Source organism: Sarcophilus harrisii, chromosome 2 (genome assembly GCF_902635505.1).
Source record: "Sarcophilus harrisii chromosome 2, mSarHar1.11, whole genome shotgun sequence".
NCBI lineage: Eukaryota > Metazoa > Chordata > Mammalia > Dasyuromorphia > Dasyuridae > Sarcophilus > Sarcophilus harrisii.
The window spans coordinates 134962737-134987012 of record NC_045427.1 but is presented as its reverse complement, the minus strand read 5'-3'; the positions used below and the strand labels follow the sequence as shown (position 1 = coordinate 134987012).

The window sequence follows — 24276 nt, the reverse complement described above, 5'->3', positions numbered from 1 at the left end:
GAAGAGGTTTGCTCTGATAAAAAGAAAGCAAGCACATCCTTGAAAACAATGTATCCAGTGATTATAAGAATGTAAACAAGAATACTCCCAAAAGAATTCCCAAATGTATAATTTCAACGACAAATCTTATTACCTCTTTATAAAAGAGATAATACAATTCTTTGCCTTCTTTTTTTCTTTGGAGAGATCAGGGGCAGAGGGGAGGGAAGAATTACAGATAGAGTACACAAACACTCTTGTCACAGTTCTACATCTATTGATTCTGCCCATTTTTCTTTGTTATGAGGGAGAGTTTGGAGTTTTCTTGGCAAAAATAGACCAGTGCTTTGCCATTTCCTTCTCCAACTCATTTTACAGATGAGGAAACTGGCAAACTGGGTGGAGTGACTTGCTCAGGGTCATGCAGTGAGTATCTGAAGTCATATTTGAACTCAAGTATTCCTTACTCCAGCCCCTGGTGTTGTATCTACTGTGACACCTCGCTGTCCTGCATGATGTAATGTAAAACATTAAAAAACAGATGTAATATTGATTGAACCTGAGATTTCGTTGGTTCCGGAAAACTTCCTCTACTAATACTATCCTGCAACTTAATATTTGTCTTTGAGAATTGCCTAAAACAACGAGAACCTGTCACTTTGTGCCTGAAATAGAACTTGAACACAGATCATCCTGGCTTCAAGATCAGCTCTTTCTTTATTCACTCCAGGTTACTGCTTTTAAAATAAGAATTTAAAAATGATCAGCAGAGAAATCACACCCACACTCATGCCCACAACCATACATATAAAGTAATGGTAAACCCTCTGAAGAGATTAAGGTGCCTACATGATGCCAATGAGTAATACAAGATGAGGCACCTAGAAAATTCAGTCTGGAAGACTGGAAGACCCTAGTTCAAATGTGACCTCAGACACTTCCTGTATGATCCTTCTGTTTACCTTAAGGAAAAGGAAAAGGTGAGCCAGGAAGGCCCCACAGATAGCCCCACAGTCCTGTGGTCCACAGGGTCACAGAGTTAGCCTGACCACCGGCCAATGAACCCAAGAGTGGTGTTGACTCCCCAAGAACGGCATGGAGAGTGCGAGAACCCTGATTGAGTTGGCCTGGGCATTGAGTACCACAGACAAAAGGCTTTTGGAGCAGTCTCAGGTTTCTCACTTCTTTCTTCTCCCTTCTCAGTTGGCCAGGCTCACAACTTCACATTCTTCAGGCCTTCATCCTCCCTTAGGAATTGATTGATTCAGATGCCACTCTCTCCTCTCCAGCCCATTCTAAGGCACACAAGCCTAGGCTATCCTCCTTGATCAAAAACCTCTATTGGTTCACTACCATCAATAGTAGTTAAGACAATGCCTTCCTAGTCCAGCATTTATGGACTTCCTTTATGCCTTCCTTTTGTACTTATTTCCCATGACTATGATCCACTTAAGTTAAAAGCCTCACCAATTTGGGCTCCTAATGGTTCTCCAATAGTTTCTATCTCCCACCCCTGCTCGTGGATGAGCCTAGAATGTACCCTTTCCTTTCTCCCTCCACTTGTTAAAATCCTTTCATTTCTTCAGTGCACAGTGCACATATAGTCTCTATGAAGTCTATTGATGCCCAGAGTTGAGAGGGTTAAATTTGCCTCCCAAATTTCCTTGGTCTCTTCTCTGCCTCAATATATTTTACTTCTTTTAAGCACATGCTTTTTCTCTCAGTAGGCCATAACAGAGAGCCCAGTGGGTAGGACTGAACCAATTTTTCAACTCTATCCCAGAACACAGGAAGATGCCCATAGTAGACAACAGATGTTTTTAAATTTTTATTGAGAGCATGAATAAGACCAGAAAAAGAACTGAATTTTACTTAAATCAAATAGTATAATGATTAATAGAATGAAAGCAGGAATATTCAGTTCTCTTTGTTTCTATTTATTTTACAAAGGAGAATTATTTTTGGACTGAAGGAAAGAAAAACAGTAGACAGAAAGCTGAAACAAAATAAACAAGACGGTAAGAAAATATCTAGATGTCTTTAATAAATTCAAGTCATAAGTATATGTGCTTACTGAGCCACTATCAATGAACTCTGAAAAATCACGGAAATAAAAAGTAAACATTTATATAGTGCCTACTCTATGCCAGGTACTGGGCTAAGCATTTTATTATTATTCTCCCATTTGAGAATCACAACCACCATGAGACCTATTTTATATCCTATTTTACAGATGAGGAAACTGAGGTAAACAGAGTTAAGGGACCTGCTCAGTGTCACATAGCTAGTAAGTGTCTGAAGCCAGATTTAAACTCAGGTTTTTCTAACAAGCCTGGCATTCTATCTACTCACTGTTACCATTCAGCTGCCTCTTAACTGAAATCAAATCTTCCTGACTTTAGGCCCAAAGCTCTTACCCACTCACTGTGCCACTTAGCTGTTCAGATATAATGTACACACACACACACACATTCACACACTCTCTTGAAATCCAATTTCACATTACTAACTGCTTACTGAACATTTCAAAATTGAAGCCTCAATCACTTCAAATTTAATGTACAAAACAGAACTTATTGTTTATCCTCCCAAACCCCACCTTCAATCAAAACTTCCACAGATTCCACCATATGATCAACAAATTTATAAGTTTAGAGTCATTCCCTCTACCACTCTCTTCATATAACCAATCAATTGTAGAATCTTACTGATTATGCCTCAAGATCATCTCTTATATTCCTTCCCTTCTCTCTCCACTCATATGGACATCAAAATGGGCCTATTAACTCCCTCATTTTGAATATTATTAATAATACATTAATAATGGATACATAACTAGGCAGATACCCTAGGGAGGTCAAAGGCAGAGGGAACAGTAGTAGCACATATAAAAATACATAGAGATATTTATCAATCAAACTATATTTTAAAAATCTCTATATAAATATACTGTTATGTTTATATGCACACACATACACATACACACACTTTTGTAATAGCACAGAATTGGAAGTAAAATGGTTGCCCTTTGATTGGGAAATGATAAAAATTCTGGCTTTTCAATGTAATAAGATATTGCTGTGATGTTCAGAAGAGGTATATGGGAAAAAAAAATCAGAAAAACTTAGCAACTGTTCTGTGAGCTGATCAAAAAGAAAGCAGAACCAGGACAATTTCCACAATGTCAGCTCTTAATGAGGTAAAGGGAAACAAAACTGAAAAATAAAAAGTATTCTGATCATTGCAGTGGCCAGTGATTTCCAAGAACTATGAAACATATAGTAAAGTTTAAGAACAGAATGGGGCATACATTTCCAGACATAGTCATCGTGGTGATTTATTTTTCACAAAGGTCCTCATTTGTAACAATGGAGATGGGGTGGGGATGCAACACTGATATAAAAGAAAGTATCAATGAAACATTTTAAAAAATGTGTGGACAGAACACTGGGACTTACTAGGAATGACATAGTCATTAGGATGTTTGGATGATTATGCTTTATTCTCTTTATTACAATATTAGGTCAAGCTATATTCACTTACTAGCTTTTGACCATGAAAAACATTCTAAACAAGCCTTTCACAGGAAATGGCCAAAATGTGAGTGCTTCTAGGGCCATCTTTCTCCTGATTTATCTGTTCTCTTAAGAGAAAGCATGATGTAGCTCATGTTCTCAGTCAAGGCTAACATTCTTCAGTATATGACTGCAAAAAGATCTTTGTTGGAGAACAAGCATAGCTAGATTGGGTGCTCTGTGCCTTTACTTGTACTTTTACAGATAGGAGTGTGATTACCGGCCTGTGAGAAACAATAATTACTCACATTTACATGGTGCTTAACATTTATGAACCATTTTTTTGAAGTGCTTGTAATTATTAACTTCTTAAACTGCATTTTAGATACATATAGGTGAAATGACCTCAACAGGCAAAATTGTACCTAAAATGCTGAACCACAAGTGAAAGTTTCAAGGGGAAGCTGCACAGGAACATTGGTGGTCATGTCCTGCTCTTCTCAAAACCCTTTGATGTGCTCCCATTGCTTGTTAAATAAAGTTAACTTCTTTGCCTGAGATGTAAGGCTTTCCACAATTTAGATCCACCCTAATTTTCTTTTTTAATATATATATTTTTGTTACATTTTGGTTCCAAGCTGTTTCTCTCTTTCCCTCCCAACCCAACATAAGAGAAGGTCAAACATCTGACACATATACATATGTGAAACCATACATCACGTATTTCCATATAGTAGTCTTTCTCTGGAGATGGATAGCATCTTCTTTCATGAGTCCTTTTGTAGTTGATCTGAACAGTCAAATAATTCAGAATAGTTTGGTCATTTGCAGTTACTCCTTGAATAGAACTGCTGCTATAAAATGTTCTCTTGGGTCTGCACGTTTCACTCTTCATTATTTCACGCAGGTCTTTCTATGTTTTTCTAAAACCAACCTGCTCATCATTTCTTACACAGTAATATTCCATTACAATCATTCTGGCATTCCCCAATTGATGGTCATACCCTCAATTTCCTGTTCTATGCCATAACAAAAAGAACTGCTATAAATATTTTAGAAGATACAGATTCTCCCCACCCCCACCCCGATCATCTTGGGAAACAGACCTTATAGTGCCATTGCTGAGTCAAAAGGGTGTGTGTGTGTGTGTGTGTGTGTGTGTGTGTGAGAGAGAGACACACATACACACAGTTTTATAACTTTGGGGGCATAATTCAAAATTGTTCTCCAAAATGGTTGGATCAGTTCACAACAATATATTAAATATCCCAATTTTTCCACATACCTTTTAGCATTTGCCATTTTCTCCTATCAATTTGGCCAATCTGATAGGTGTAAGATATCTCAAAGTTGCTTTAATTTGAATTTTTCTAATCAATTATTTAGAGCATTTGTTCATGACTATATAGCTTTGGTTTCTTAATCTCAAAACTAGCTGTTCATATCCTTTGTCTATCAATTGGGGAATGATTCAAATTCTTATTACTCTATGTACTTGACAAAGTTGGCAAAATTTTCTATATATTTGAGAAACTGTCTATAAAAAACTTTGTTTTCCTTCTAATCTTGGCTACATCTTGGCTACAAAACCATTTTAATTTAATGTAATCAAAATTATCCATTTTATTTCTTGTAATGTTCTCTATCTTTTGTTTATTCATAAATTCTTCTCCTATCTATAAATCTGATAAGTAATATGTTCCATGTACTTCTAATTTACTTTATGATACCTCCCTTTATGTCCAAGTCATATATCTATTTTGACCTTATCTTGGTAAATGGTATAAGATATTGTTCTATACCCAGTTTCTGCCAGATTGCTTCCTACTTTTTCTATCATTTTTTACCAAATAGTAAATTCTTATTCCCAAAGCTTAAATCTTTTCATCAAATACAATGTTACTATAATAGTTTATTATTGTGTATTGTTTATCTGCACTATTCCAGTGATTCTTTCTATTTCTTAGCCAGCACTAGATAGTTTTGATAATTGTAGCTTTGCAATAAATAAAACATTGCTTTGCATTTTTTCCATTAAATTCTTTTGTTCTTCCAAATGAGTTTTATTACTTTTTTATAACTCAATAAAATGATTTTTGGTAATTTAATTGAAATGCTATCAAATAAGTAGATCAGAGGGAATTTTCATACTGGCTTTGCTCACTCATTAGCAATGAATATTTCTCTTATTATTTAAATCTAACCTTATTTACATAAAAATGTTTTATTGGTTTAATTCTTTTTAGTTGGGCTAAGATTTTCCAAGTATACCATTATATTGTCTGCAAAAAGAGATTAATTTTATTACTTCACTGCCTATTCTGATTTCTTCAGTTTCTTTTTCTTCTCTATTGCTATTGCTAGTGTTTCTAGTACAATACTGACTAAAACTGGTTAAAATGTGCATCTTTGTTTCATTTCTGATTGCTCTGGGATGTGGTCTAGCTTATCCTTGTAACAGATAATGCTTGCTGATGGCTTTAGGTAGATGGATCTTGTAACTGTATGGAAAAAATCGTGTTTCAAGTATTTTTAATATGAGTATTCTTCTATTCAGTCAAAAGCCTTTTCTTTAATCTACTGAAAAAATCAGATAAATTTGGTTACTTTTGTTAATCAGATAAATTTGGTTACTTTTGTTAACTGATAAGATCAATTATGTTAATAATTTTCCTTATATTGAATCAGCCCTGAATTCCTGGTATAAATCCTACTTGGTCACAATAACGTAATCTTTTGTGACATATTGTTGAATTTCCTAGCTATATTTTATTTAAGATTTTTGCATCCATATTTGTTAGTGAAATTAGTCTAGTTTTCTCTCTCTGAATTTGCTCTTCCTGATTTAGATATCAGTACCATTCTTGTTACATAAAAGGAGTTTCACAGGGTTCTTCTTTGCCTATTATTCCAAATAGTTTATTTAATATTGGAATTTGTTGGTTTTTTAAATCTCCAATAGAATTTACTTGTAAATCTATCTGATACTGAGACTTTTTTTCTCATGAAGCTCATTTATGGTCTGTTTAATTTCTTTTTTCTAAAATAGGCTTACTTTCAGATATTCTATTTCCTCTTTTATTAATCTGGGCAGGGCATATTTTTGTAAATATTCTTCCATTTCACTTAATTTGTTAAGTTTATTGGCATATAATTAGGCAAAATAACTTCTAATAATTGCTTTAATGTCACCCATCCTATTTTTCTAATCTTTTCTCATACTGCCTTCCACATAAACTATGTTATAGTCAATGTGATACCCTACTGAACCCCAACTGTTGTATTCTCAACTGTTTTTTAAAGACCACATGAAATGCTATCTCCCCCAGGAATGTTGTCATCAGCTGACATTTAACCTTGCAAAGAGTTTTACCTACATAACTACATTTGATCATCACACTCTTGTTAGCTAAGGACTGCGTGTCTTTTAGAGGTTAAGTGAGGTCACTAAGATGGAATCAGAAGGTTTACAACCAGGCTATTTCCCACCTCCAGGTGCAATATTCCTTCTGCTACATCATAATGTCTTTCCCTGATTATTGCCTTTTCTCTAGATCTCACTTGGCACTATACATCTTTTTTTATGCATCTCTTATATGTTAATTATATATATCATAACTCAGGGTGGACTAGCAGACTTAACATGTACCCCTACATGAAGTAATAAATACATGTTGAATCAAATCATAAATAAATAAATGATTAGCTGAATCAGATTATTTTAGCTTTTCATAACTTTAGAAAGGGGATTCAGCTATATCATTTTAATTATGCTTTTAGAAAATGATGTTAGCTGGAGCAACTTCACATGGATTATGCTCACATAATTTCATCAACATAATTATATTTTAACTGTTGAATACTGTCTTTTCAGAGTTATATGCAAAAAACTACTCCAATTTTTGCAATCAAACTACAAAATTTGATCTCTTATTCAAATGAAGCTTCTCATAAAACATCCTGGAAAATTAAACTGGCTGATCCTTTATTCAAAAACTACCAGGAGAAAATTCTGAAGTGACTTCTCCTTGGAATTTTGTCTTTTGCTCATTAGTGTAGAGATAAAGCCTTGTCATATTCAATTAAACTTGGTGAATTGAGCGGGAGTACTGGTTTATGAACAGTTTGACCATGTGGGACAGTTTCTCTGTTAACCACAGTCCCTACACCCAGACTAAGATTATAACAAGAAGGAATTCTTACAATTTGATAAGTCATCATCAGGCTGAAAAGGTGGAGAAGGAAATCTTAAAGACATCAAAATGTCCAATGGAAGGACAATATCACCTGGAGATGATCCATAATGGCAGGGAGCTCATGGCACCTACATTTTATATTGCTTTTGCAGGCTTATAAGTAATGATGCGATCAAAGACAGAGAAAGATGCTAGAGCTGTTATGTAGATATGTAACCAAAAGTAGAAAAAAAACTTTATATATTTACTAGGAAATAATCTTGAAGATGAGGCTAGTGATCAGCATAAACCACCTACCATAAGAGGGAGTTATTTGTCAACTTATTTGTAATTTTGTTTTGCAAGTGACATTGTTCTTGATAAGTAAACAAGCATCTCACAGTTTGATCTGATATTGTGATAAAACAGTGCCAACACCAGAAGGTGAAGCATCAGAAGGTGAAGTAAAAAACAAAATAAAAAACCTCCAAGGGTTTCTAACCATTACAATATACTAACAGAGGCTCATAAATCAAAAACTGCTTGACATTTTGTAATAATGCTAATGAATCTATAACCTACTAGGAAAGTATTCAAGTATTTCATCAATCTTAAATAATAAATTATATATTTTTTGCCTTCTACTTCAAACTGCTCAACATTAAGACTGAAAAAATGAGGCTAGGAAACTTGAAACAAAAAGTGAAGGCAAATTTTCATTACACTTAAGTATTGTTTTTAACTTTTTTGATTGTATCAGATAGACAAGATCTTTAAGAATACAATTTCAAAGGATAAATTCAAAATGCTTGCAGAGAGAATCAGATGAAAAAGCTATCTGTCAAGTTATAGACCAATGATTCAACATGTTTAAGTTCAATGTTCTGAAAATTCCAAATTCTTAGCTTTTTTTCTTCTCCTATACCCAACATCTAAATAAAAACAGAAATGCACCCAAGAAATGACATGGCTCTCATGAACCAACCTCTATGAACTCTACTGTAAATGAAAACAACTTTCTAATTTTGTTTTTCTAAAAGAGTTTTTGGCTTTTTCTTTTTCTCACAATTCACAAATAAAATACACGTCTCCTGCCTTCCTTGAGGAAAGAGCAAGATGAAAAGGGGAAGGTACTAAAAAAAAAAATATGACAAAGGTGAGAGATTGAAAGGTTAAGTGAGAGACCAAATTGGCTCTTCCAAAACAAAGGGGAGTTGAAGCAAACATACTAGCATTCTCTTAATTCTAAAGAGAGAAGAAACAACAGCCTTCTTTATGTATGGAAATTCTGGTATCTGGACTGTGTGCATTGCACTTTTAAAAGCAGAATTGCTAAAAAATTTGCCCCAGCTTCAGAGAGCTTTCTATAAAACTGAATGGCCAACAAAAGATCATTGTTCAAGGCAATTAAATATTTCAGTTTTTTTCCATATATAAATAACAGACTTAACCAGACTGGTAGAAAAGTTGTATTATACTTGGGGAAATCCCTAAAAAAGAATCCCATATGCCAAATGTTTCCCTTCTAGGCTCAAGAACTTTTGAAAGAAATAGATTTAACATATTAATAACTAAAACAAAGCTGAAGCATTTGGGGTTGGAAGGCAAAATTCAAAATAGAAGGTTTTTAAATCCCTAGGTTAGCAGTTCTAATGCTAAGCCCAACCAGTGGAACTAGAAAGCAGAAATGGTATAAACAGAAATGGTATACTTGAAATCTTTGGAGTTCCAGAGATCTAAAGTGAAGGATGAAAAAAAGACTCAACACACCTTCCTCAATTCTTTTTAGGAAGTAGAGGACTAGAGATAAAGATCAGATTTTTTTCAAGGTCATCTGGTTAGCTTTTACCAAACTTCTTTGTTCTCCCTCTTTTTTATCATTTGTTACAGGGCTGGCTCTCTATGAGAGAAAGGGAGAAAATCAACAGTGGGAAATTTAGGTGATGTAAAAACAAAAGATATCAATAAAAATTTATTAAAAAAAAATAAAACAGGCTTTTATGTCAGAAGTGTCATGAGAAATGCTTGCTGAATCGAGCCCAATTCCATGGAAAGGCTAAGCACCAGGCCAGCAGGGGCAATGCCTATTTTAAAGAAACAGCTCTTTACCCTTTCCCAATTGTCCAAATATCTCCTTAAGGAATTTGCAATGACCACTTATTTTCTCACCTATGGCACCAGAGAGGATTATGGGGTTTAGAGAACAGAGCAGCTACAGATTCTTATAGTTCTATCTGGCTTGGGGGCTCTTAAAAGTTTTTTGTCTTTTTTTTAAACTTTTCCCAGACCTCCAAAAGTGGCATTGTTCTAACTCCTTCCCATATGGGGAATAGTAATTTCCAAGTCACATAGGGGTGAAATAACTAGTTTTCTTGGTGGTAGCAGGATGAAAAAATAAAATAAGTAAATATTATTGGATTGAGGAGGGGGAAAACAGCAACTCAAAAACACCACCTTTTGTCTCTGCTGATCCTGGAGAAGTCATAGCTGAGGTTACAAATCCAGAAAACTAATTTTTATCTTTCCTTAATTTGCTTGCTGACTCTTTGGGTTATAGGAAAAAGAGCTTCTCACACAACTGGATGGCTGGTTCATGATGTAAGACTTGTCCAGACAGGAAAGCTAGCTTGTGGGCATACTTGCAGGGAGCTGGGACTCTGATGGTGCCAGGCCAATTCCAGTACATGTGGCAAAGCTTGAAAGTTAACCTGGCGGCCAAAAACAGAACAATGTACTTTAAAACTCCTTTGTGCTTAAAAACTTCTATTTGTCCACTTGGGCACATCAATTATCACATACCATTACATTCCTTAAGTTATTCTTAGCTAACCAAGAACCTAAGATGTCTTGCAAAGTTCTTAGAAGTATTCCCAATTATATCCCTACAGGGAAGATGTTTCTGGTATAATTTAATCAAATGCCTTAGACAAATTAATTTACTTGTAGCCTGGCTCTCCTGTTTACCTTAAAATAAAGGAAATTTTCTATCAAAAACAAGTAGACTCTTCTGTTCAGCAAAATTTAATTATTAAAAAAGAAAAGACTATAATTATGCCGAGAAAATTAAGTATTTCTGTATTGTCCAAATTTAAACTACATGTTTACCTTGTTGGTAGTCAAAGATTTCAAGGAACTCAATTGGCAACAGTTTCTATGGTTGGATCTATCTTAATCAGCTGGATTCAGACTTATCTATAAAGCTACAATTTTCAAACTTTGGAGTTCCAGGACCCTTCTACACTTTTAAAAATTGAGAACCCCATCAGCTTGTTATATGGGTTACCTTTGTCAATATATAAGAGTACTGGAAATTAAAATGCCTTAGTATTATTATAATAGTTTTGACCTCAAGTAAAGGGGATTTAATCCTCAAAGCCCACATTTTGAGAACTATTGCTCTATAGCAAGAAAGGGCTCACCTCTGCATATGGTCAGGACTCAGGTTTGCAGTGTTGAGAACACACACATAATGTGTAGGAATGCCACAACCCTGCCGCACGTGATGAGCAAGTAGGTAGAAATCCACCCTGGCAAGAAAAAATATCAAACTTGTGACATGGATTGTATTATAGAATTACAAAATCTCAGGAGTTGGAAGAGTGACTCAATACCTATGAAGGAATATAACATTTCCCAAGAAGACCTCTAAAAATGAAGCGCTCACTAAACTTTCTTTCAGGGAGTCCCAATTTTGGTTAGTTATATTTTTTTAGGTGATATTATGAAATCATCTTTGGAGTTGGAAGGAATTCCAGAGATTTTTTTTTTTTTTGCCAAAAGGGACATTCATTTAGAAAAAAAAAATTACAGACAAAAAGAAGGGTAAAATAGGTACTAAGAGTGGTAAATATGAAATGCATTTGGGAGAGCACATCCATTTTTACAGACAAGAAAAAAAGAGTACTCTAGTCCAGTGTTGTTTCCAGTAGATTGGTAGGCATTTGCATCATCTCCATCTCTACCATAGAGGAAGATCTGTGCTTGCTATTTTGTTAAGTTAGGGAAATCTCTTTATCTATACTAGTTTATCCCTCCAAATACGATAGAAGGGAGGAAGAAGAAGAAAAGTGTTTTATATATACACAGCCTCTAAGAACAATCCTTCCATCTTAAATCTAGGAAAAAAAAGAATCCTCCAAAATCTGATCTGCCATACAAAGGTGTGCTGATAATAAGGCTACTCACCACTCTCTGCTTGTGATGGTGTGGTCCACTACAGTACCTGGGGAGGGAGTCACAAAATTCTCTGTAGCAGCTGAATATAAATTAGTACTAATTTTTTTCTGGACTACAAACACCACCATCTTAGGTTGATAATTTTCAAAAGCTTCAAAGCACTTCTGCAATTGGGGGATCTCGTAGCTGGTAACTGTCTTCAGCTGACCATCTGATACTCCATCTCTGTATACCACAATTTTCTCTGGCAGGCAGTGGTTTACCTGAAGTGAAACCCAAATAATACAAGTTTCTTATTATCTCGGAAATAAGGGAACTCACCAAACACAGTTCTCATTGGTAAGAAAGATTCAAATTTGCATTTCTTGGCCATATGAATTCAGATAGATTTGACAGACAGGTCACAAACATGGTCAGTTTTGTTGAAAAAGTTCTTGTTCATTTCTAGACTTCCACAGGATCATGAGAGGTCAGGAATATCAAAAGGAGCAATTAAACAGTGCACAAAGATAACAAAATTGAGTCAGACAGATCACAGGATCACAGATTTAAAGCTGGGAGGTTTCTTATTCAACTGTGTTAAGAAAAGTTGATAGGCTGGTGAGGAAATGATGGTCCCAACTCATCTGCCTTTCAACTCAGTGTTTATATTACACCTTCATCATCATCACCATCATCATCATCATCAACAACAACAACAACAATAAAATTAACAAACAGTTACATAGTGTCTGCTACGTGCCAAGCACTGTTGGTAAGTGCTTTACTTGTAAAGCACTTTGTTCTTCACAACAATCCTGGGAGGAAGAGACCGATATTACCCTCATTTTACAGATGAGGAAACTGAGGCAAATAGAGGTTAAGGATTTGCCCAGGATCAATAAGCTAGTAAATTCCCAAATATATAGAACAAATCAAAAATCTTCTTTGGCACACCTATACCAAGTAAACTTCACCTAGTAAAGAACAGTTTATGATAAGTTGTCTTTCCTAACTAACTCAATTCCCCCTCAGATTATATTATATACCCAAAAACGGAGACTCAAAAGATGATGAAGAAAGCTAAATAAAACATTGTCACCCTGAAATATTACGAACATTTAATTTTTTAACTGTAATCACACAATATTCTAGAGCACAACTTGGAAAAAAATGAAATAACTATCCAGTTTGTGGAATGTTTTAAGGTTTTTTTTTTTTAAGTTTAACAGTTTTATAAAATATTTAAAGTTCTTTCCCCATATGAGCTGGATCACTGGGTTTTTGTTGTATATGTGCAGTTTTTAAAAATAGTTTAGCTCATAATTTATTGGAAAAGATATTTTTGGTTCCTGTTCAGTGCGAATGAATTCAAAGTTCATTATTTCCATATAATTTGAAGCTACATTTGGTCCAAACAGAACTGGACAGTTTTTGAACTTTATTCTGCCTTATGAACTAGACATAGTTTACCTAAATTAAAAATACGTACATGCTTGAAATAAAAAGAAATTTGTAATGAATCTTTTATCAAAGTAACAACCTAGATTACATTTATACTTTCACATATACTTATATATCTTTTTTTTCTGAGAAACTCATTATATTCCATTTATAATCATTATAATTCATTTATACATCCTAAGGCAGGGGTACAATGGAAACAGCATTGATTTTGATATTTAAAGACGTACAGATCCTGACTCTACCACATAATACCTGTGTCACTGTGAGCAAATCATTGGACTTTTCTGGGTCTCAGAGCCTATATATATGTACAATAAGAGATTTAACCTAGATAATTTCAAGATTCCTTTCAAATTTAAGCCTATGATTTTGTTATTCTCCTTCTGCTATAGCTAAGGAAACAAGTACAAAGAGGTGATAACATGCTTTGGTGAAAGTGAGAAATAGACCATTGAGTAATCTACTCTTGCTTCCTATTAAGATGTCCCTTTTGTAATTTAGCAGCCTTTATTGGACATGATGTGCAATTTCTGCCTTGGAGAAACTTTAGTTAGAAAAGAAACAGAGGGCATAGTCCCTAAGTAACCTGGTCCATAACCTTCAAGAATTTATAATCTAAGGTGAAAAGAAGTTATGATGGAAATAAATTTAAGTACAAATTATATATTATTGAATGCTGCTCTACTTAGGTATAAGGCACAACTATAAAATGATAAGTTATTGGTTTTGAGAGCCCCAATGAAGAAATCTTCATTGCCTACTATGCCTATGATAATCACACTCCATAAATCAGAAAACCAGAGCACATGGTGTGTGTGATAAAGAATGTTCCTTTTTTTCTTAAAAGTAAGGAATGCTCTGGAAAATCCAGGATGAACAGTCCTGCTTTCTTTACTACTGCAGCCAAACTAATAACTTATCCCTCTACTTCACCAGATATACAGCATTTAGGATAACAAAAGTATGACTGACTAGAAGATTGTGAACCTTAAAACCTATGAATCATTAGGAGCTTTAATTTTATGTAGGAGCCATTCAACTCCCACATGTGAAGAGCCGGACAGCAAATGGGAAGAGCTCTAAACTTGTAATGAGGGAACTTGTGTTCAAATCCTAATTTTGCTGTTTATGTCCTGTGTGATAACTGGCAAGTCACAACTTTTCTGTGCCTGTTTCCTTCAGTTGTAACACGAGGGTGTTGGGCTTAGTGATTTTTAAAGTCCCTTCTAATTGTAAATCCTACGATAAAAATAGACATACTTCAATATTTTAAGAATCAACATGGGTTCTCCCTCTAATACAGATCATAACCCCTCTTTGCCTTAGTAGATGATCTTCATGAGTGGTATAGGACAAAAAATTCATCACTCTGTGGCCAAACTTCAGGGGATGCCTCTTTCCTCTGGTCCCCCTCAGATAACAGGTCTATAGGCTATCCCAGGCTCATACTCAAAGGTTTTCCAGTTTGTCAGACCTGAAAGAAATTGTATTCTGAGGTAATGGAGTCAAACTTTAGTGGAGGCATCAAAATATATTTAAGGAAAAATGATCCTTCCTAACTACGTACAGTTTAGAATGGCGGCCAAAAGGTTGGAAGGATGTGGATTCGACAAATGGAATGAATCATTGAATTCAGAAAATGTTTTTATAATCTAGGTTTATTTTAGTTCAACAACTTTAGAAATATATTTCAAATATCTGAATGACACAACGGCCAAACAGGATTTTTCTCCTCTAAGTTCTAGTTTGGTTCCTTGGTTCCATACTGAAAAACCAATACTGCTAAATTGTTGGAAGCTCACTTAAATGGTAGGTGAATTTAGTACATGGTTGGACTCAGCTGCTGTCCTAGGCAGTAATTAAAGAAGAGGTTAAGGAGGGGAATATGGTTATGGCTCTAGGAACAGAAAAAAGAAGCAAATCCAAGAAACAAAGAGGAAGACTTGTACCTGCAGTTATACAGAGGTCAAACAATATAACAGAAAGAGCAAGGGACCTGCAGTCCCCCAGTAATATGACTCTTCATAGGTCTCTTTACAGGAAGAAAATTCACTATAGATCATTAAGTTCTGCTATTAAAATGATGTTAAACTTGTTGGTAAAGAGTTGCAGTAGAAACTTCTTCATAGAAACAATTCTAGAGACCAGATTTAGTCTTAAACAATTCTGACAGCTTACTTTTCACAAGGGCTTAATCCATCCTTAAAAAGCTCAAGCTGTATATCACTCTGGATACCTCTATGACAAGCTGAGAACATTCTACGGCTACTTCTCCAACCCAGTATCAGTTTAATAGTAGTTACGTGCTGATTCTCATGCTCAGTATACTTTGGATATCTGGATTGGGATGGGGGGGTGAATTTATATTTGTCATATGGAAAGATGAGAGGATTCAGCTGCAATAACCTAGTCATAAGAGTCAGATAGATTCTTGTGCCACACTAATTATTTAAATTAAGTTTCTGATAATAGCACTGGTATAGGGACATAAGGTCGAAAACATGGAAAGCAACATGGCTAAATAGAAACTTTATTTGATAGACACCAGCATAGGTTCAAACCTTCTTATTCAACTGTTGAACTTAGAACTGTTGGACTTTGAACTTGCTTCAATAAACATGATTTGGGTTTCCTTCTATTAAATCATATTTCCTGTTAATTTAAAGAAATCAAGTATAAAGAGATCCTGGAACAACAAAATTGATTTTTCTCACCTCATAATATTTCTTTAAGGAACCCACCAGGCACAGCTTTAGGCTGTCCACAATCTCTTGATGAGGCATCTGGAACACCACACGGGAATACCATTTGGTGAGGGAGCTGAAGGAAAGAGAGAGAAAATAATCAACAGAAGAAATTTGGATCTCAGATATTAAAGATTAGGTTTTGTAATTAATTAATCAACATTTACTATGTACCAGGCACTATGGGAAAGACAAAAAAATTCTTGGTTCTTATTCTCAAAGATAAAACCATCAAATTTGAGAGATTCATTTTAATTCAGCCAACATTTATTAATCTCCTACTATGACAAAGTTCTCTATAACTTTTATGGTCAAATATACACTTCTTTGGTAATTAAAGCCCTTTATAAGTCTAATCCCCTCCTTACTTTTTCTGTCCCAATTGGCTTGCCTGCTGTTCCCCAAATATGACCTAGATTTCATTTCATCCTTCTGCATCTATTTCACTAGTGTTTTCTTGCCTAGAATATGCTCTGTCCTTATCAGAAGCAATCAAAAGTTTCCCTCAAAACTCAACTCAGAGCTCCTCCTACAGCTTCCCTTTATCTGGACACTCCTGCCCTTAATATTCTTTGGCAGGGTTCAGGTAGAGATAAAGGTTGGAGCTGAGACCCTGCTGCACTCCAATGGTTACCTCTTAGTCTGCTTTGAATCTATATCCAAGAACTAAAGAATAAGTAATAAACTGACAGCTGGGCTCTTGTTCCCTATGCACCCTATGCAAGGTTGCAGTGCTCTATAAGGATTTGGGATCACCTCCATCCTCTTTGAGGCCCTGACAACTAGAATATCTAGTGTGGTATACTCTTGGTTAGACTCCAGTCCCATATTCACAGACTCCTCTAACTTTATATGCAAATGCAAGCTGAAAGAATTATTCACTGTGACTTTTTCTTTTTTTTTTTTTTTTTTTTTTTATTTAATAGCCTTTAATTTACAGGATATATACATGGGTAACTTTACAGCATTAACAATTGCCAAACCTCTTGTTCCAATTTTTCACCTCTTACCCCCCCCACCCCCTCCCCTAAATGGCAGGATGACCAGTAGATGTTAAATATATTAAAATATAACTTAGATACACAATAAGTATACATGACCAAAACATTATTTTGCTGTACAAAAAGAATCAGACTCTGAATTATTGTACAATTAGCTTGTGAAGGAAATCAAAAATGCAGGTGTGCATAAATATAGGGATTGGGAATTCAATGTAATGGTTTTTAGTCATCTCCCAGAGTTCTTTTTCTGGGCATAGCTAGTTCAGTTCATTACTGCTCCATTAGAAATGATTTGGTTGATCTCGTTGCTGAGGATGGCCTGATCCATCAGAACTGGTCATCATCTAGTATTGTTGTTGAAGTATATAATGATCTCCTGGTCCTGCTCATTTCACTCAGCATCAGTTCGTGTAAGTCTCTCCAGGCCTTTCTGAAATCATCCTGTTGGTCATTTCTTACAGAACAGTAATATTCCATAATTTTCATATACCACAATTTATTCAGCCATTCTCCAACTGATGGACATCCATTCAGTTTCCAGTTTCTAGCCACTACAAAAAGGGCTGCCACAAACATTCGTGCACATACAGGTCCCTTTCCCTTCTTTATAATCTCTTTGGGATATAATCCCAGTAGTAACACTGCTGGATCAAAGGGTATGCACAGTTTGATAACTTTTTGAGCATAGTTCCAAACTACTCTCCAAAATGGTTGGATTCGTTCACAACTCTACCAACAATGCATCAATGTCCCAGTTTTCCCGCATCCCCTCCAACAATCATCATTATTTTTTCCTGTCATCTTAGCCAATCTGACAGGTGTGTAGTGGTATCTTAGAGTTGTCTTAATTTGCATTTCTCTGATTAATAATGACTTGGAGCATCTTTTCATATGACTAGAAATAGTTTCAATTTCTTCATCTGAGAATTGTCTGTTCATATCCTTTGACCATTTTTCAATTGGAGAATGGCTTGATTTTTTATAAATTAGAGTTAATTCTCTATATATTTTGGAAATGAGGCCTTTATCAGAACCTTTGACTGTAAAAATATTTTCCCAGTTTATTGCTTCCCTTCTAATCTTGTCTGCATTAGTTTTGTTTGTACAAAAACTTTTCAGTTTGGTATAATCGAAATTTTCTATTTTGTGATCAGTAATGATCTCTAGTTCTGCTTTGGTCATAAAGACCTTCCCCTTCCACAGGTCTGAGAGGTAAACTATCCTATGTTCCTCTAATTTATTAATAATTTCATTCTTTATGCCTAGGTCATGAACCCATTTTGACCTTATCTTGGTGTACGGCGTTAAGTATGGATCAATGCCTAGTTTCTGCCATATTAGTTTCCAATTTTCCCAGCAATTTTTATCAAACAGTAAGTTCTTATCCCAAAAGCTGGGATGACTTTTTCTTTTTTTTTAATTAAAGCTTTTTATTTTTCAAAACATATACATGGACAATTCTTCAACATTAGCCCTTGCAAAACCTTGTGTTCTAATGTTCCCTCCCTTCCCCCACACCCTCCTCTAGATGGCAATTAGTCTAATATATGTTTAACATAGTAGAAACATGTGTTAAATCCAATATATGCATACATATTTATACAATTATTGTGCTACCCAAGAAAAATCAAATCAAATTAGTAAAAAAATAAAAAATAAAAAGCAAAATAAAGTGCAAGCAAGCAACAACAAAAGGAATGAAAATGGTATGTTGTGATCCACATTCAGTTCCCATAATCATCTCTCTGGGTGTAGATGGTTCCCTTCATCACTGAACAATTGGAACTGGTTTGAAACATCTCATTATTGAAAAGGCAGATGTCCTTCAGAATTGTTCGTCTTATCATCTTGTTGTTGCTGTGTACAATGATCTCCTGGTTCTGCTCATTTCACTCAGCATAAGTTCATGTTAGTCTCTCCAGGCCTTTCTGAAATCATCCTGCTGGTCATTTCTTACAGAACAATAATATTCCATAACTTTCAGATACCACAATTTATTCAGACATTCTCCAATTGACGGGCATCCATTCATTTTCCAGTTTCTTGCCACTACAAAAAGGACTGCCACAAACATTTTTGCAAATGTGAGTCTCTTTCCCTCCTTTAAAATCTCTTTGGAATATAAGTCACTGTAACTTTTTCTTCTATTTCCCCAATAGGATTTTGCCTGGTACATTTTCTTTATCTGTTTCTAGACTTTTGCTGGGAACAGCTTGCTATACTTCTTATTTCTATTCTGCTATCTTGGCTCTGACTAGTGAAGGCTCTAAAATACCAGGTAATTTAATTTCGTTGTACATGTGCGCATGTGTATGATGATATAAGGAGGGAAATGAGTAGGAAATCTATTGCAATAGTCCAAGAAAAAGGTAATGAAGTTTCTAATTAGAATTACTATACCAACCACTGTGTTAATACAAGGCTTGATGATTGATTGGGGGTTGTTTTCTTTTTCCATTTCACCAAATCTATTTTTTAAGAAGTAATTTTCTTCAGTATATTTTTTCTATTTCCCCAAATGTATTTTTAAGTTGTTTTTTAGTCATTTTTTGTTATTTCCTTTCCCAACTCTCCTGCAAAGGTCTTATTTCCTTTCCCCATTTTTCTAACTTTAAGATTCTTTTTGAATTCTTCCAAGAAAACCTTTTCAGTTGGGTTCCAGTTTATATTCTGCTTTAAGGCTTCATCCAGAGACATTTTACCTTTAGTGTCTTCAGGGTTTGAGGTCTGGCATTCTTTGTCTCCATAGTAGCTATCTATGGTCAGAACTCTTTTTGCTTTTTTGTTCTTTTTTAAAAGGTTGAGGTCTGCTCTTACAGCACAGGGGAGATTGTCCTGAGCTTCCTCTATAGGGCGACCAGGGCTTCTCACTGTCCTAGGGCCAGTAGTACTGCAGCCTTTCCCACTGTGCTTAGTCTGGCCAAGTCCTGCCTGTTATGCTAGGGTTCAGGCTCACTATTTACTTTCTGTACTTATGTTGGAGGTCTCACAGATAGTCTGCTGATCCTCTAGACCTCTGAACCAGGGAAGAGTAGCCAATGATGCTGTATTTTGGCTTAGTCTTCCAATAGATTCCTCTGTGGGGCCTCTCAACCCTGAGCCTCCCTGTGCTACATCTGCATTAGGCTGTGTACTTCTTGCCCAATTGAGACAGACCTTTCCTGAAGTCATTCCAAGATATTTTCTGCCTACACTCCAAATGTTTGTGGGTTCTGTCATTCCAAAATCCATTCAGAAACTTGATCTAGGGTTGATTCTGAGGGAAGCTGAGGAGAGCTCAAGAAAAAATAAATCTACTCTCTGTCATCTTGACTCTACCTCCTTTGCTGATTGATTAGTAAAAGTGAGAATGATAATGAGGGAACAGTTACAAGAGATGCTGTAGAGAATGAACAGGACTTGTTTATTGATTATATCCATAGTAGGATATATGGTAGAGTAGAAGAGATAGCAGCTCAGTTGAACTCATCTAAAAATTCCCTCCTAACAATTTTAAAATAACTCCTTAAATCAAATTCTGGAGTAGGAGAGGCAAAAAAAAAAAAAAAAGGTCGGGGTAGATATTTTTCTAGACCAAGATAACTTAGCAGACTACTGGGCTTATACCCCAAGGAGATACTAAAGAAGGGAAAGGGACCTGCATGTGCCAAAATGTTTGTGGCAGCCCTGTTTGTAGTGGCTAGAAACTGGAAAATGAATGGATGCCCATCAATTGAGAGAACGGTTGGGTAAATTGTGGTATATGAATGTTATGGAATATTACTGTTCTATAAGAAATAACCAGCAGGATGAATACAGAGAGGCTTGGAGAGACTTACATGAACTGATGCTAAGTGAAATGAGCAGAATCAAGAGATCATTATATACGTCAACAACGATATGGTTATGAGGATGTAATCTGATGGAAGTGGATTTCTTTGACAAAGAGACCTAATTCAGTTTCAATTGATCAATGATGGACAGAAATAGCTACACCCAAAGAAAGAACACTGGGAAATAAATGTAAACTGTTTGCATTTCTGTTTTTCTTCCCGAGTTATTTTTACCTTCTGAATCCAATTCTCCCTGTGCAACAAGAGAACTGTTTGGTTCTGCACACATATATTGTATCTAGGATATACTGCGACATATTTAACATATATAGGACTGCTTGCCATCTAGGGGGAGGGGATGGAGGGAGAGAGGGGAAAAATCAGAACAGAAGTGAGTGCAAGAAATAATGTTGTAAAAAATTACCCTGGCATGGGTTCTGTCAATAAAAAGTAGTTATAATAATAATAAAAAAAGATAACTTAGCAGATGAGTAGGAGAGGTCTGTGATAAAAGGGTAAGAACCAGTCCAGAATATATCACACAGCAGCAATTGCTTTGGGAGATGATAAAGGGCTGGACAAGGGATCAGAAAGAGACCTGTCATAAAAGACTCCTGAGCTGACAACTGACATAGGATCAGGTGCTGTTTGACAACTCCACAGCCCATCTTTATAGATTCTGGGTAACAATTCTTGGGCAGAGAGGTCCGTTTATGGTCAGTCATAGAGGAACAGTGTTCTTGGTCACAGTTCCAGGGCAGTGAGAAGTTCCAGCACTTACAGTTGCAGGGGAGCAGGGGACCTGATCACAGTTTAAGGGTAAAGAGGACTGTGAATGCTTATAGCCACAGAGGAACATCATGAGATCAGGGATCAAATCTCTCCCTGGATTGTACAATCTTGGAAGCACCCAAAACTTGCAGACCCCAGAATTAGCTCTGAAAATAGTAATACAAAAAGACTCAAAGCTTGGAAAAGGATCCATCCCCAGGTGGGCAAGGGCCCACTTTTAATGTAAAGTTCAAAAGGCAAGAAATATGTTAGAAAATGAGCAAACAACAACAAAAATAACCGGACCACAAAAAACTATTATGGAGGCATGGAAGATCAAGACACAAACTCAGCAGAAAACAACTCTGTGAAAACAACTATTAGCAAAGTCTCAAAGAAAAATGCAAACTGTACAAAAGTCCAACAACAATTTCTGAAGAGATAAGTGTGGCAGAGTTAAAAGGGAAAAGAAATGAGAGTGATGCGAGAAAATAATGAAAAGAATTAATAGCTTAGTAAAAGAGGCACAAAAAAACTGAAGAAATGACACTTTAAAAACAGAATTAGCAACCAGCCATTCCCTAATTGATAAATGGTCAAAGGATATGAACAATTTTAAAATGAAGAAATTAAAGCCATTTCTAATCATGTGAACAAATACTCTAAATCACTATTGATAAGAGAAATGCAAATTAAGACAACTCTTGAGTTTCCACTTCACATCTCTCAGATTGGCTAAGATGACAAGGAAAAGATAACAATAAATGTTGTAGAGAATGTGGGAAAACTAAGAAATTAATTCATTGTTAATTGTAATGGGCTGAAGCTTGAGTTGATGCACTGAGGTCCCAAGCATGTGAGGCTAAATAGTAATTGGACCATACTCTATTAATATATATGCTTGGAGAAAGAATGGCCCCCACCCACTCTTTGTGCAAGTCCTGATGTCGTATAGGAAATGACGATTTTGGTGGGTGGAGGCAGAGAGGCAGGAAGAGAGGCGGGGTGAGACAGCTAGCTGGCTTCTGGTCTGGCTGGTTTCCTGTTGCAGCTGCATACATTGCGTGATCCCCCCTTCACCTTTGATCCTTCTTCACCTCTACTGAGAATAAAGATTGAAGATTTTCCCTTAACCTGAATTCCTGACTCCGGCTGATTTTAAAATACGCGGTCATCACAGTTAGTGGAGTTGGGAAATGATCCAACCATTCTGGAGAACAAGTTGGAACTTATCCAAAGGGCTATAAACCTGTGCATACCTTGATCCAGCAGTGTCTCTACTGGGTCTGTATCCTAAAGAGATCATAAAAGAGGAAAAAGTACTTACATGTACAAAAATGTTTATAGCAACCCTTTTTGTAGTAGCAGGGAACTGGAAATTGAGTGGATATTTATCAGTTGGGAAATGGCTGAATAAGATATGGAATATTAATGTAAAAAAATATTGTTCTGTAAGAAATGATGAGCAGACCGATTTCAGAAAGTTTGGAAAGACTTACATGGATTGATGATGAATGCAGTGAGCAAGAGAATAATACACAGTAATAAGATCATGTGATGATCAACAGTGATAGATGTGACTCTTTTCAACAAAGTGGTGATTCAGGGCAATTCCAATAGACTTGGGATGGAAAATGCTCTCCACATCCAGAGAGAGAACTACAGAGACTAATGTAAATTAAAGCATAGTATTCTCACCTTGTTTGTTTATTTGCTTTTTTCTTTCTCATTGTTTTTTCCCTTTTGTTCTGATTTTTCTTGCACAACACATAACAAAAATGGAAATATGTTTTAAAGAATTGAACATGTTTAACATATATCTGATTGTTTGATGTCTTGGGGAGGGGTGAGATAAAGGAGGGAGGGAGAAAAATTTGGAACAGAAAATTTTACAAAAATGAATGTTAACTATCTTTACATATATTTGGCAAAATAAAATACTGCTAGGGGGGAAAAACCACAGAATTAGTCAAAAGGTAAAAATGGCACAAAGTTCACTGGGAAAAAAAGGACACAAAAAACTGAATTGCAGGTAATCCACTATCTGTTAAATATGTTGAAATACAAGTTAAATCCAGTATGTGTATACATATTTATAAAGTTATCTTGTTGCGCAAGAAAAATCAGATCAAGAAGAAAAAGAAAAAGTGAAAAAAAAGGCAAGCAAATAACAGAGAGAGTGAAAATGCTATGTTGTGTTCCACCCTCTGTTTCCACAGTTCTCTCTTTTAGTGTACACAGCTCTCTTCATCACTGCACAAGTGGAACTGGTTTGAATCATCTCATTGTTGAAGAGAGCCACGTTCATCAGAATTGATCAATTTTTGTCCTGTTGTTGCCCTGTACAATGATCTGGTTCTGTTTATTTCACTTAGCATCAGTTCGTGTAAGTCTCTCCAGACCTTTCTGAAATCCTCCTGCTGGTCATTTCTTACAGAACAATAATATTTGATAACATTCATATACCACAATTTATTCAGCCATTCTACAATTGATGGGCATCCACTCAAGTTTCCAGTTTCTTGCCACTACAAAGAGGGCTGCCACAAACATTTTTGCACATGTATTGGACTACCTATCAGATGGGGGGGGGGGGCAGTTAGAAGGGGAAAATTTGCAACAAAAGATTATGCAAGGATCAATGTTGGAAAAAATTA

At 35.7% G+C, this 24276-nt stretch overlaps 2 protein-coding genes across 3 annotated transcripts in view; both read right to left on the bottom strand.

The window, feature by feature from the left end:
* SLC39A14 (solute carrier family 39 member 14) overlaps positions 1-10206 on the bottom strand; it is a 77601-nt gene extending 67395 nt beyond the window's left edge. Inside the window, exons 1-2 of one of the 2 annotated variants that reach the window (XM_031950874.1) lie at positions 10124-10205; positions 9440-9569 (exon numbers count right to left, since the gene is read on the bottom strand). The gene's annotated coding sequence lies outside the window, so the exon portion shown is untranslated. Of the gene's footprint in view, positions 1-9439; positions 9570-10123 lie in introns of both variants that reach the window. The other variant, XM_031950875.1, reaches the window with a different exon arrangement.
* Positions 9629-24276, bottom strand: part of PIWIL2 (piwi like RNA-mediated gene silencing 2) — a 74029-nt gene continuing 59381 nt past the window's right edge. Inside the window, 4 exon segments of the mRNA XM_031950873.1 lie at positions 9629-10377; positions 11089-11196; positions 11855-12108; positions 16006-16111. Of these exon segments, the coding sequence (XP_031806733.1) occupies positions 10221-10377; positions 11089-11196; positions 11855-12108; positions 16006-16111 (625 nt within the window). The 3' untranslated portion in view covers positions 9629-10220.